The 13,020-nt window shown below is 39.0% G+C and overlaps 1 protein-coding gene across 2 annotated transcripts in view; it reads right to left on the minus strand.

The window, feature by feature from the left end:
• Nucleotides 1-13,020, minus strand: part of AASDHPPT (aminoadipate-semialdehyde dehydrogenase-phosphopantetheinyl transferase) — a 28,732-nt gene that overhangs the window by 15,393 nt on the left and 319 nt on the right. Inside the window, exons 1-2 of one of the 2 annotated variants that reach the window (XM_040544129.1) lie at nt 12,637-12,859; nt 11,340-11,565 (exon numbers count right to left, since the gene is read on the minus strand). In XM_040544129.1, the coding sequence (XP_040400063.1) occupies nt 11,340-11,565; nt 12,637-12,780 (370 nt within the window). In that variant the 5' untranslated portion in view covers nt 12,781-12,859. Of the gene's footprint in view, nt 1-11,339; nt 11,566-12,636; nt 12,860-13,020 lie in introns of those variants that run through there. The other variant, XM_040544130.1, reaches the window with a different exon arrangement.

Consider the following 13,020-nt stretch of genomic DNA (forward strand, 5'->3'; position numbering starts at 1 on the left):
CTTTAGTGTGAATTGGAAATTGGATTTGCATTCTGTGACCTCTCTACTTCCTGCCATTATCCTGAAATTCCCCCAGTGGTACATATGTTGAACATCTATTCTTGTTTTTCAGTCACTGATGATATCGTATCTTTGCATGACTCAGAAAAGCAGCATTAACTTTAAAAGTCAGAAAACCTGAGGTTGATTCCTTTGAATCACTGACCCTTTCCCAGACTATAAAAATGGAAAGGCCATTAAAAAGTCTGCCATAATTAGTGTATATTATTTTTCTCTGCAGTTAGGATCTTTAAGTCCTTGTGATATTAGCAAAACTGCTAAGGTTTCAATTGCAGTAGTCCTTGGGCCCAGCAGCGATCCATCTTTAAGCAAGCTGCCCTGACAGTCAACAAAAGACAATAAGGACACGTAATTGATTAGGTAGCTCTACCTCCAAAAGTGAACTGGAGAAACAGCAATTTTGACACAAGTGTGGCCCTGACAAAAAAATGAAAAAAATCACGAATTATTACCTAGATACAACTTCACATCTGATTCCTCATCAGTTCACAGACAGCTTGTTTATGGTCTGCACAAGGTATATGCCGTCTGGTTTTAACTTCTTTCTAAGTAGAGAAAATAAAAATATTTAAAATACACTGGGTATTATCAAATAGAATGATTCAGAAACTGTGAATTCTTTTAACAAAATGTACTTAGAACTACGAAGCAAAAACGATTAAGATAATGAGCAATAATAAGAAATAAGAAACCCTTTCTTGTCTGCATTATTGCTTGTACCTTTTTCTTGTTTAAACTCTTTCCAAGATCTTGCATGACCACATCTAGCAGAGCTCAAGGTAGCCACAGAATTCCAGCAAAACGGTAAATTACCCCCCAAGAAAATGACATTTTAATCAGTTTTCCATTATAGAAGGTATCAAACAGTTAAAGCAATTATCTCGTTTTGTTCAACAGCAGGAACTCTGCTTCCCTTCAACACTCATGAGGTTATGATGCATCATGCTAAAATTAAACACAAAAACACAAAATCTAAATAACCCCCCAAATGGACTTTCTTTTATGAAGGCATTATGGTTGTGAGTTGTGAGAACAAAACTAAATATGCAAATCAGCCAACCAAAAAGTCAAGTGCACTCAGATCTCTCTTTAAGGGTGACAGACATTTAGGAATGTAACGTGTCAGAGCCAGGCTTTCTGTCACTCTGCAAAACAACAAAAACCTCAATATGTGGCTAGCACAATGGCAGCCATCTATAAAATCCTATTTGCCTAACAATCTATAGCCTTGCACTACCAAGCCTTGCGATTGCAGAGGTCAGGACACCGCACAGAAGCCTGTCCCAGAATACAAATCTCAAAGCCGGATGGAATAAACATTCCATGACGTCCACAATAAACAGTATATAAACATTTTTCACAATTAGAACATCCCCACTTCTGTGTATATATTCTCCCTTCTCCCCCCTTCAAAATGAGTAAGTATTATGGCTTTAAATTTGGGAATCAATCTCTCCTACACATCAATGAGAGTAACCATGTAAGAATATGCATTGAAAACAACAAAAAAAAAAAACAACAAAAAACTTTAAAAGCCAACTGTTAGACTTTCCAAGAGACTGTCTGGCCTACTCAACAGCTAAAAACCAGCATGTTTTGTTTGGTCTTCCCACAGAGAAGAAACAGCAGTCAGCTGTCCTTCAGCATCCTTCCCTGTCAACACACAAATCAACACACGCACAGGTCCAAACCAGCCACTGCTGGAGCTGGCTTTTATCAAGCCAATAGGCTATAAAAAAGATGCAAGAGGAAGATGCAATTGCAATGCAGCAAGAGCAGAGCATGTCCCACAATCGAAAAAAAAAAATGAAGAACTTCAGTGACCCATTTACCTCCACCAGTGTTCTCTTTTTGGCTGGGATACAGTTATTTTTTTTTTTTTATTGCAGCTGGCATGGTGCTATGTTTTGGATTTGTGATGAAAACAGTGCTGATAACACAGCAGTGTTTCAGTTGATGCTAAGCAGTACTTACACTGAGTCAGTGTCTTTGTTTCTTATGCTGTCCCACCAGTGATTAGGCTGGAGGTGCACAAGAAGCTGAGAGAGGGCACAGCCACGACAGCTGATCCAAACTGACCAAAGGGATATTGGCTCAGCAATAAAAGCTGAAGAAAAGCAGAAGGAGGGCAGCAATGTTTTCATAAATGATGTTTGTCTTCCTATGTAACCAATGTGTGTGATGGAACCCTGCTTTCCTGGAAATGGCTGAATGTTTACCTGCCAGTGGGAAGTAGTGAATGAATTCCTTGCTTTGCTTCTATGCACAGCTTTGTTTACCAGTCTTTATCTCAACCCACAAGTTCTCTCACTTCTGCCCTTCCAGTTCTCTTCTCTGGGGAGGGGGGATGCTCAAGTGGCAGCGTGGGGAGCGCTCACCTGCCTACCAGGACACATCCACAACAATCAGCTCCGCATCCTGCCTGGAGAGATTTCATATTTCAGAACAGCACGGTCAGCTCAGCAGGGTAATACTCTTATAGATACGATCTCCGAGTGTTTGCTCATGTTTTTATTAAATTGGTTTTTGCCAGGAGAAAGATCAACACGCTTAATACAACAACCAGCAATTCTAATGAAAAGACTTGAAATCTAAACAGAGCAAGTGACAATTTCATTTATGCATGACAAGATTGGATTTTCTATGAAAATGCAACACAGCACGAAACCGGGATGAATGCCTAGAACTTGTATTACAAACCTGATACATGGCAAGGAAGAGTAGACAAATATTATACCAGTAACAAAAGTCTCCAGGTCCTAAACTTTCTTCAAAACCTGACATGACAGCAGCAATCTTATAGTGAAGAAACAAAAATATTTGCATTGTTAAAAAAAGCAAAGTTTCTCCTAGAAAAGGAGGTGTCTCAGGGGAATCCAGACGAAGCTTTTTTTTTTTTTTTTTACTGTTTCATAAGGGAAATGTTAAAATATTTATGATATTTTCTACCATTTCATAAGTCAGACTAAAAATTTGCAGATCTCTCTAGAACATTGTCTTCCAATGTTGAAACTAATAAGTAAGAGCTCCAAACTGTAACCCTTGCACAGAGAACATCCAAAGAAACTTTGGACAACACAGAATAAAGACAGCTTCTTTTTTTCCAACTTTTGCAACAAATACACACCTATAGACCTGTTGGAAACTATCACCGTTACCAAGAAATTCCTTTAAAAGCAATTCTTAACAGATGTATAATAATTACTGAAACCTTGGCCCTTCTGTTACATCCTTGTGTTAGAATTCCTTAATTTGGAAAGCCAAAGCTAACCGTTATTAGTGTAGGCTAAGAAGTAATTCTTTCATTTAGTTAAAATATGTATATTTAAATCTCTTCAGTCTCTCATTTTGAATGTGTAACTTAATTTCCCCAAATACCAATTACAGGATAAATTGTGATTACTATAAATTCAGTCTGCAAAAAGATACTTCTGCAACAACCCAGCAAATGTTCTTGTAGTTTCTCTTTGTTCTACCTCTTATTTTTTATGAAAAGCTCCTGTTTTTTTTCCTTTCTTAATTATTAACATCTCCCTCATTTTAAACATATCTATTCTCCACAAGTTCATTGTCACTGTTCTACATTTTGCTACCATTTTCTACTTTAATCCAAGTGGTTTTATGTTGTCCTACAAAAAAAACATCATGAAAGACTGATAAGCTTTTTAGACAGAAACAATTTACCCTCAAAGAGAAGATTCAATCACAAAAATCAAATTTTCCTTTCACAGCTTATTAAAGCATCAGTGCTTAATCCACTACCAGAACGTGGAAGTTTTTTTTTTGTTTTTTTTTTTTTTAAAAAAAACATGAGGAAATTCCCACTGAAAACAGTGTTAGAAATTTAAATAAAGCAGAATAATAAAATTGCCATATAATGTGCTCTTTACAAGGATCTTTAAGATGGCTGTTTCTTCCCATCTTCAAACAGAACAAGAACAAAGAAATTCCTCCCTGTTTACTCAGTGAAAGGCTTAAGATCACTATGATGCTTTAGTTCAATAAGGCTGATAGTTAGCTATTTTAACACTACTGTGAATCTAAAATTGAACTGTTTTCATATTTATAAACTCTAACCTTCCTACTTCAATTAAAAATAGCATTTAACGTAAAACCCTGATTAATTTCTCCAAACAGTGCACGTACATATTTACAGCTGTACCATTACCTAAAAATTCGGCAGTTGTCTATTCTAGCAAAAGATCAGACGCTGATTCCTGCTATGAGATACAACAATAAAACCAAAAACAATTAAAACTTTGGTCAAGGTAAAGAAAGGTAAGGTATTGTAAGAAGGACAAAAGCACTCCTTTCTTTACCATGACCAAAGTAAGGTAAGGTATTGTAAGAAGGACAAAAGCACTCCAATCTGTTCTGGCACTTTCTAGGTCAAAAAAAATCCTTTTTGCAAGAGCTGAAAAGCAGAAATTAAAAAAGCATTGTAAATTCAGAAGCTTAAAGATGGTTGCTAAATAAAAGACTCATGCCAAACATCTTGACTATGATGCAGGTACGACTAACTCCGAATTTAGTTTATGATTGCCAGAAGAAATGGCACAAAACTGGCTGGGAAGAGTTTTGCTCCACCAACATATTTTCCATTGTGATGTAGGATTTAAATACTCCGATTCACGTGTGACTTATCTTTGACTTGAAAGTTGCTATCCTGTATTGTGTTGTCTCACCTCAGTGATGAAATAATGAGAATAAAAATAGAATGAGTTCTGATTGTATTTCTTTGCCTCAGAGAAAAACAGTTTCAAACAGTCTAGTATTTGCACATCACATTCTATTTACTTAAAAAAGTATTTCAGGAAGTATTTTTAGATCAAATTAATTTCCTGTAAAATTCACATGCACCCTTTTTTGCCTTAATAAGCTAACCTAGAATAAAAAAAAGATTCATGAAAAAAGCTAACTTTATTGCACATCAGATATTTAATTCTGAAATTATATTAGGATTAAAGATGTCAGGATCAAACTAACTTTAAAGCAATGCATATGAAAGATGGCAGGCTGATGGTGAAAGATCAGGAATGAACTGTTCATTTATCTATCTTTATAATTCCATCTAAGCTAAGAAACTGTATTACTGACTAGAAATTCATTTGCATAGTAGAAATACCTAGACTTTTTTTCCAAATACCCAAAGTAATCTTTATTATTACATAATTATTGTCGCTAAAAACATCCTACTTTACAGGGTTTAAGTGACCAGTAAATCAATAACCCACATACCACTTAAACTAAGTTTACACTTGCTGCAGAATTTCTTGTCCGTAAGTTAAAAAATTAAATACACCAACACAAGCTGAGTTTTTTTTTGCAGGAGTTACTAATAGTACTGTTAGAATCCTTTTCATTTCTTCTGTGAAAGGGTTAAAATAGTTTCACATACATTACCTCTCTAGACAAATGATGTCCACAGCTAATTCCACTAACAAATTTGCAATGCAGTATGCACTTTCCCAAATGATTTTTTAAAAATCACCTTAAAATAATCTTAAGGAAAAAAAAAAAACACACATTCGATCTCAGCGATTCTTCCCAAGCAAATAAATTAAAGCCCTGTTTTAAATATACTACAATAACCTGCTGGATAACCAAAAAAATACCACCACCCTAAGAAACAATAACATACAATACCTAAAGAGGAGATTTTCCTTTTCTACTGTCACTACATTATTTATTTCAGTATCTTAATGGAAGAAAAAAAAAGAGATGAACTGTTGCATACCTGCAGTGAGAGTTCTACAAAACTTCTATTTGCACTGCTAAAAATAGCTTTTTGTATGGCCTACTTTCACCTTCTAAGACTGTTAATTGTTGCAGTAGTTTTGGTTTTCTGATTGTAATAATAAAGCAAAAGTAATATTGAAAGAGACTTCTTCAGTACTGAACATAAATAAAACAAAAATAGATAGGACAGATTAAGATGTGACATAAAATGTTTACATGCACCAGGGTCTCCTTGTATATATGCTAGCACACAATTAGTGAACATATTTCACAAAACTTGCAATTGCACGATACTCTGCTACGTATTTATTCTGCATATTTTGTTCACTGGTTGAACAATAAAGAGTGTTAAGAATTGGAATATTTGAGACCTCAAGATTTTGTTGGATAACATCACAAGATGGAGCATTCTGTCCTTAAACAAGCATATTAAAAAATACTGTAATGTACTCTGTACATATGGAACTCTCTGTCCTTGTAGCTATTCCAGAGAAAGATTATAGCAGATTTATGCAAGCCTTTATGATCAGAAACATAACGTACTTTGCAACTGCAGAGCAACAGCACCACTCAGTGGAACTATCAGATACAACAATGCTGGTGAAGTCAAAGATATCCTATATCCATAGCACAGCAGTAAAAAAAAAATAAAATCCTGCTAATTCTGTCAAAAATCATTCTCAAGAAAAAAAAAGTAAAAAACCTACTTGCATTAGTTCAAAGTACAGAAACTATAATTACAAATTCTATCCCTAGTAATTCTTATTCACTAACTCACTTTCCCACCACATACCATTACTAAATTTTCATAACTATTTCTTTTCCAAAACCACAAATTATTATTCCAACAAAAACTGTACGGTCATAAATGAAACCTCTTTAAAATTTGGGAGACGGTATTTTTAAACTTAATTCACAAATGTTTTTGCAAAGTTAAGTAACGTGGAAAACGCAAGATCAGGCACTGACACACTTAAGACGTTTATTTTTTATGTAAAATGACGAGCACTGAAGTTTCTCTCTTTCATTACCAAAAGATAGAAAAGATGTGCTCCATACAAGCTGCTGACAGCTAAATCACTTCAGGACAGAGTATGCTAGCTAGGGAACTTCAAAAATTGGAAACAAAACCAGTAATTTTGGAAGGACATGTTTTGTACTCCTTTGTATATACACTGTGGCTTGCTACTATGAATTCAGTCCGTGGATACAATGACTTCCCCAATGCCATCACTTTCTGCTAACATACCTACATCTCTGTGAAGATGAAAGAGGCAGATGTGGGTAAAGTAGCATTAAAAAGGACTCATGTTCCGGAATTCTAGCAGCTTGTATCTGTCATTAGGTTGTTTCAGAGTGGTAATTTCAATATACAGCCTTTGCAGTATCACTGTATTATAAAAACACCAATTTCACTCCCTCATTTAACCCTTTGGAATCACTAGCATCTCTGGAACAACCATTGCTTTTCTCTTTCTGGGTAAAATCACTGAAGTTTGTTTGTATAAGATCTCAAAGCACTGTTTTGTCTCACCAGCTCATGTTCCCGAATTAAATCCACACAGCTGCTCAGCACAGCTGTCCAGGGTGATGTGGCATCATTTGCTCTGCAGTGGGAGTTCATGATCACTGCCATCAACAATACTAGGAAATACTGTCAGGAGCCTCTCTTGAAGAAGTTAAGAATTTAATGTTGTACCCAAACCCTATTCTTATAAACTAAAGAATTAAAAAATGAATTGCTTCATCTCTTTTCCTACATTTACACTGAGATGAAACTTTTTTCCTGATACCAAATCCTTCTGTGACCTTCAGCTTCGCATTATTTGGAAATCCTAGGACAAACAACTACAAAACTATGTGACAAAAGCCAAACAACAAATATAACTTATCATTAGGATGAATTCTACATATTTTTTCCTAAATTTAGCTTGCTGAAGTTGACATAACTAAGAGTAAGTGACAATGTGTACTGAGGTGCAGAACCAAAGTCAGGTTGTCTTGTAACAGCAGGGATTAAAAATGCTGAAAGATTACACTCAGATACAAGGCAAATGATCCTTGATTTTTTCTGCAACTGCCTGCAGAATGAGCAACAGATAAATGCACCTTAACTTATCCACTATTTCAGTGATTTAATGTGAGAGAAATGAGAAAGAAATAGTGAAGAAGTTTAGAAAAAATACAAGAGAAAGGAAGCTGTACAAACAAGACAAAGATTATTACTATTATTTAAATAAAGCCAGCTAGTATTGAAGTTAAAGGATTTTTTATATTAACTGGAAATAAAGTAAGAATATGTTCATTTAAAAGTTGAATGCATTGTATTCCAAAATGGGGAAGCAAAACAAATCCAGGTTTCTAAACCTAAATGTAAAAATAAATCTATACTCTTCACAATTGCTTACTACTCTCAAAACAAAAGTTTAAAAAATTTTGTAAGATTTGTTAGATGGCTATCAGCAACATATCTTTACATTTCCATCTGCATAAAAAAAACAGTAAAGGATGAAAGATGTCCCTACTTTCATACATCTTATTCATAATCGTGTATAAATGACTTTAGATTTTTTTAAGTTCCCCAAAAACGCTTAAAGTCCAAAGAAAATGAGTAACTATGGCAAGCCTAGCTGACTTGTTTTCAAGCGTAGTCAGTCTTGGTGTTAATTTTTCTTTCACCGTGGTTCATATGGTGCTGTGTTTTAGATCTGTGACTACAACAGTGTTGACAACACACTGACATTTTAGCTACTGCCACAGTGCTTGCACAGCATCAAGGCCTTCTCTGCTTCTCACTCTGCCCCAACAAGCAAATCAGCTAGGGATGGTCAAGAGATCAGGAAGGGACACAGTTGGGACAGCTGACCTGAACTGGCCAAAGAGGTATTCCACATCACAAAACATCATGCTCTGCAATAAAATGGGGAGAGAGAAGGGCTTCAGAAGTAGGCACTGCTTGGGGCCTGGCTGGGAATCTGCTTGCTGGCAGCGATTGCCTTTGCATCACTTCTCCTTGCTCCCCTTTTTCTTCACTAATTTATCCTTATCTCAACCCATAAGGTTTTCCTCATTTGCCCTTCTGATGGAATTCCCTAGGGGGTGGAAGTGATCAAGTGACTGGGTCAGGGCAGAGCTGACAGCAATAGTCAACCCACCACAGTCTTTTTTGTCGCACAGCTTGGGGTTTGAGGAGTTCAAGTTAACAACAGAACTGACTGGAGTGCGCTAGATGGAATTTATAGTTGTAATACCTGTTCAATTGCGAAGATGGTGAAGGGCCTAGAGGGGAAGACGTATGAGGAGCGGCTGAGGTCACTGGGCCTGTTCAGCCTGGAGAAGAGGAGGCTGAGGGGGGACCTCATCATGGTCTACAGCTTCCTCGCAAGGGGGAGTGGAGAGGCAGGGGACCTATTCTCCGTAATCACCAGTGACAGGACCCATGGGAACGGTGTTAAGCTGAGGCAGGAGAAGTTTAGGCTGGGCATCAGGAAGAGGTTCTTCACTGAGAGGGTGGTCGCACACTGGAAGAGGCTCCCCAGTGAAGTAGTCACTGCACCAAGCCTGTCTGAATTTAAGAAGCGATTGGACTGTGCACTTAGTCACATGGTCTAAACTTTTGGGTGGACCTGTGCGGTGCCAGGAGTTGGACTTGATGATCCTTATGGGTTCCTTTCAACTCGGGATATTCTATGATTCTATGAACTGTTACTTCACATTTCTGGTCACAATATCAATTTATTTGTTTTCAATACTGCTTCATTTGTTCACTTACTTGCTCCATGGCATGCTCTTGTTGCGCACCAAATTTCAGGGATTGTTAATGGTTACTTTCAGCATCTGCAGTTTGCTGTGCTGTTTATCACTTCGTTTTGCCTGGGAAAGCCATGATAAAAGTACTGTCCTTGAGTGTAATCTAGTATTTTGTCCCTGCATTGCTCTAGTCTCTTCAGGTCTATCTGCTCCCGTGTGACTTGATTCACAGGCCACTGTTTCTGTCAGGAAACATCCAACATCTCTGGTGTGGGGTCCTCCACTGGCTATAGCGTGGACATCTGCTCCAGCACAGTTAAGGAGCATTTCTACTACAGTGACAGCACTACATGCTGACCACCATTTTTTGGATTACCCCCTACTAGTAGAAGGAACTATGTCAGAGAACTTCACTTTGAACTTCAGTAAAGTTTCTGTGCATCTTATCTAAATGTGCCAATCCAAAAATTTGATGTTTACAATAAACAACAACAAAGTGTAACACTCTCAGAGAGAAAGATGCCAAGTTAAGGTATGAGTTTTTAATCCTACAACATTAAAGTATTTTGAGCAAAAAGTGCTGGACAAATTGAAGATTGTTAAGAGAGATCTTTTTGAGAATACAGCTGTTACTAAATAGCCTCTGTTTGATTGTTTAATGAGGATTCTCAAACACTGAAAAATTCCAGCAAATTGTAAATCCCACTACATTTCTTCTTTAACCTAGTCATGAATCAGCCTGGAGAAGAGAAGGCTCCAAGGAGACCTTACAGGGGTCTTCCAGTACCTAAAGGGGGCCTACAGGAAAGCTGGGGAGGGACTCTTTGTCAGGGGGTGTAGGGATAGGACAAGGGGGAATGGCTTTAAACTAAGAAAGGGGAGACTTAGATTATATATAAGGAAGAAATTCTTCACTCAGAAGGTGGTGAGGCCCTGGCACAGGTTGCCCAGAGAAGCTGTGGATGCCCCATCCCTGGAGGTGTTCAAGGCCAGGCTGGATGGGGCTTTGGGCAACCTGGTCTGGTGGGAGGTGTCCCAGCCCGTGGCAGGGGGTTTGGAACTGGGTGATCTTTAAGGTCCCTTCCAACCTAAACTATTCTATGAGTCTATGAAAATGACCTTTATAAAAGTGCATTTAAAAATACACTTTGCTACAATTCTAATTTACACTTTTGGTCCTTTAGTTCACTAACAGAAACGTGTTAGCTTCAAATTTCATACAAGTAAATAAACCAATTTATCTACTTAGTAGATAACCCACAGATCTCAATGCTTGTGAAGTTTAGCCCTTTGTGAGGGAGGGGCACCTCTAGCGCTTCCCGATGATCCCCTCTCACTGAGGATTACTGCACACACATAATGAACATGCCAGTTTGCTACATTACTGGTGCTAATGCATATAACATCCACATTTATGGGAACGGAAAATAACATTTAAGGTCTCGTGGGAATGGATCCCATTGTCCCTAGCTGGAAAATCGTGCCTGCTTCTACCTGCCTACCAGGAAGCAAACTGCAATTAAATATCTACAGATGCCAATCCTACCAGTATCACAACAAGATTTATGACCATTTTTGTGGGGTTCTAGTTTTCTAAACTGGAAACATATCCATATCTGGAATAAAGTGAGCAGTATGTATAACAATAAAGAAGCAAATATACGACACATGCATGCACACTCTTCGAATAACACTAAATTGCTAGGACACAGATTGGTTCTTTGGGAAACTTTAAATGTGTTCAGCATTTGGATATTACAAAACGAGTTTTCGTCACAGTAATGCATTACCTGGTAAACTAGTCTTCATGACATCAATGCCAACTTGAAGCTCAGGCTCAGCTGCAAGAACTGCATAATCCCCTTGATGAGAGACATTGAAGTTGTAATTCGAACAGACATTGAGTACGGTATTTGCCAGGAAAGGTTTTCCTTTTGATGTCCTTTGCAAGTGTATTTCATTCCAAGGTATGCACAGCTTTTCTGCAATTAATTTCCGCATCAGCAGGCGACCAGCCTATGAAATAAAACAGAAGTGATTCACACAGAACTATTAAGCTATATAGGTATCGATGGCTCCTAGAAAACCACTTGCCTAAAAAGAAGTATGCTTTTATTACTGCAGAGAGAAAATGAGTATGTTTGTGCTAAATCATTTAGGCTTTTCCCTTTTACGAAAGCCCTTACCATAAAACTTAACCAAATCCAAAAACATTTCACTAGACCTGATTACGCAACATGTTTGCTACCACTATTAGCACAGAGACAACACAAGGCCCAATATGAAGTAGTCAGAGCCCAGAAGAATGACATAAAATAGTTCTCTTTTTTATTTAGGATACTTTACTGCACAGATGAATACTTTTTATCCTGCATTGAACAGTAAAACTCTCTCAAAAGCTTTCTTCTCAGTATCTTCATTCAGTTACTTCAGTGCTAAATGAAATACTGTGCAGACAAAAATGATGAGTAACTGTTTATAGGGTAATTAGCAAAAGACTGCATTACTGCCCCACTCTTATGTAAGATTTTAAACCTGAATTGATTATGCTAAAGCCTCTGGATGAAACAGCTTTTTTCTTTTACAGATTACACTACTGTCTTCGTGCAGAATTTCCTAGAACATGCTCATATTTTCTTAATTTAGAAGGTGGTGAGGCCCTGGCACAGGCTGCCCAGAGAAGCTGTGGATGCCCCATCCCTGGAGGTGTTCAAGGCCAGGCTGGATGGGGCTTTGGGCAACCTGGTCTGGTGGGAGGTGTCCCAGCCCATGGCAGGGGGTTGGAATTAGACGGTCTTTAAGGTTTCTTCCAACCCAAACCATCCTATTAATTCTGTGATATGATGACTTTACCTCCTGAGGTACATAAAACTTGTAAACCTTTCGGAACAACTACCCATAGCTGAATGCTACCACCCCTCTTAAGCTAAACTGCAACGAGAGCTGCCAATTAATGATTTCTAACCCCTTAGCCGCCCTGACGTGACCCCGCATGACCCATTTCTCCACAAACAGCCCTGCCCGCGGCCCCCCCGGCCCCAAGGACGAGGCAGCCCCCGGTGCCCCCCGTCCCGTTCCCTGTGGTACCAAGGCGGCTTTGGCATCGCGGGCGAACACCAAGCGCCCGATGCGCTCCTTCTCCTCGGGCTGCACCAGCCGCGCCGCGAGCAGCCACTCCTCCCGGCGGGGGCGCCAGGAGGCGCAGGGGAAGGCCCAGCGCACGCCGCCCATCACCCCCTCCGCCGGGACCGCCTCGGCAAGGAACCCCCCGCTCACCCGGGGCCCCCTCAGGAGGCCCCGCCGCTTTCCTCACGCCCCCCCCCCGCCCCAACCCGAGCGGTCGGTGGGAGGGCCCAGCTGTGGAGCCGCCAGAACCAATCCGGTGCCAGAAAAGCCCTGAGTGACAGGGGAACGCGCCAACCGCCGGCTTATCAGGGAGAAGGAGGCTGGGCGGCGCCGTCAGAGCTCTAT

This window comes from Cygnus olor, chromosome 1 (assembly GCF_009769625.2).
Source record: "Cygnus olor isolate bCygOlo1 chromosome 1, bCygOlo1.pri.v2, whole genome shotgun sequence".
NCBI lineage: Eukaryota > Metazoa > Chordata > Aves > Anseriformes > Anatidae > Cygnus > Cygnus olor.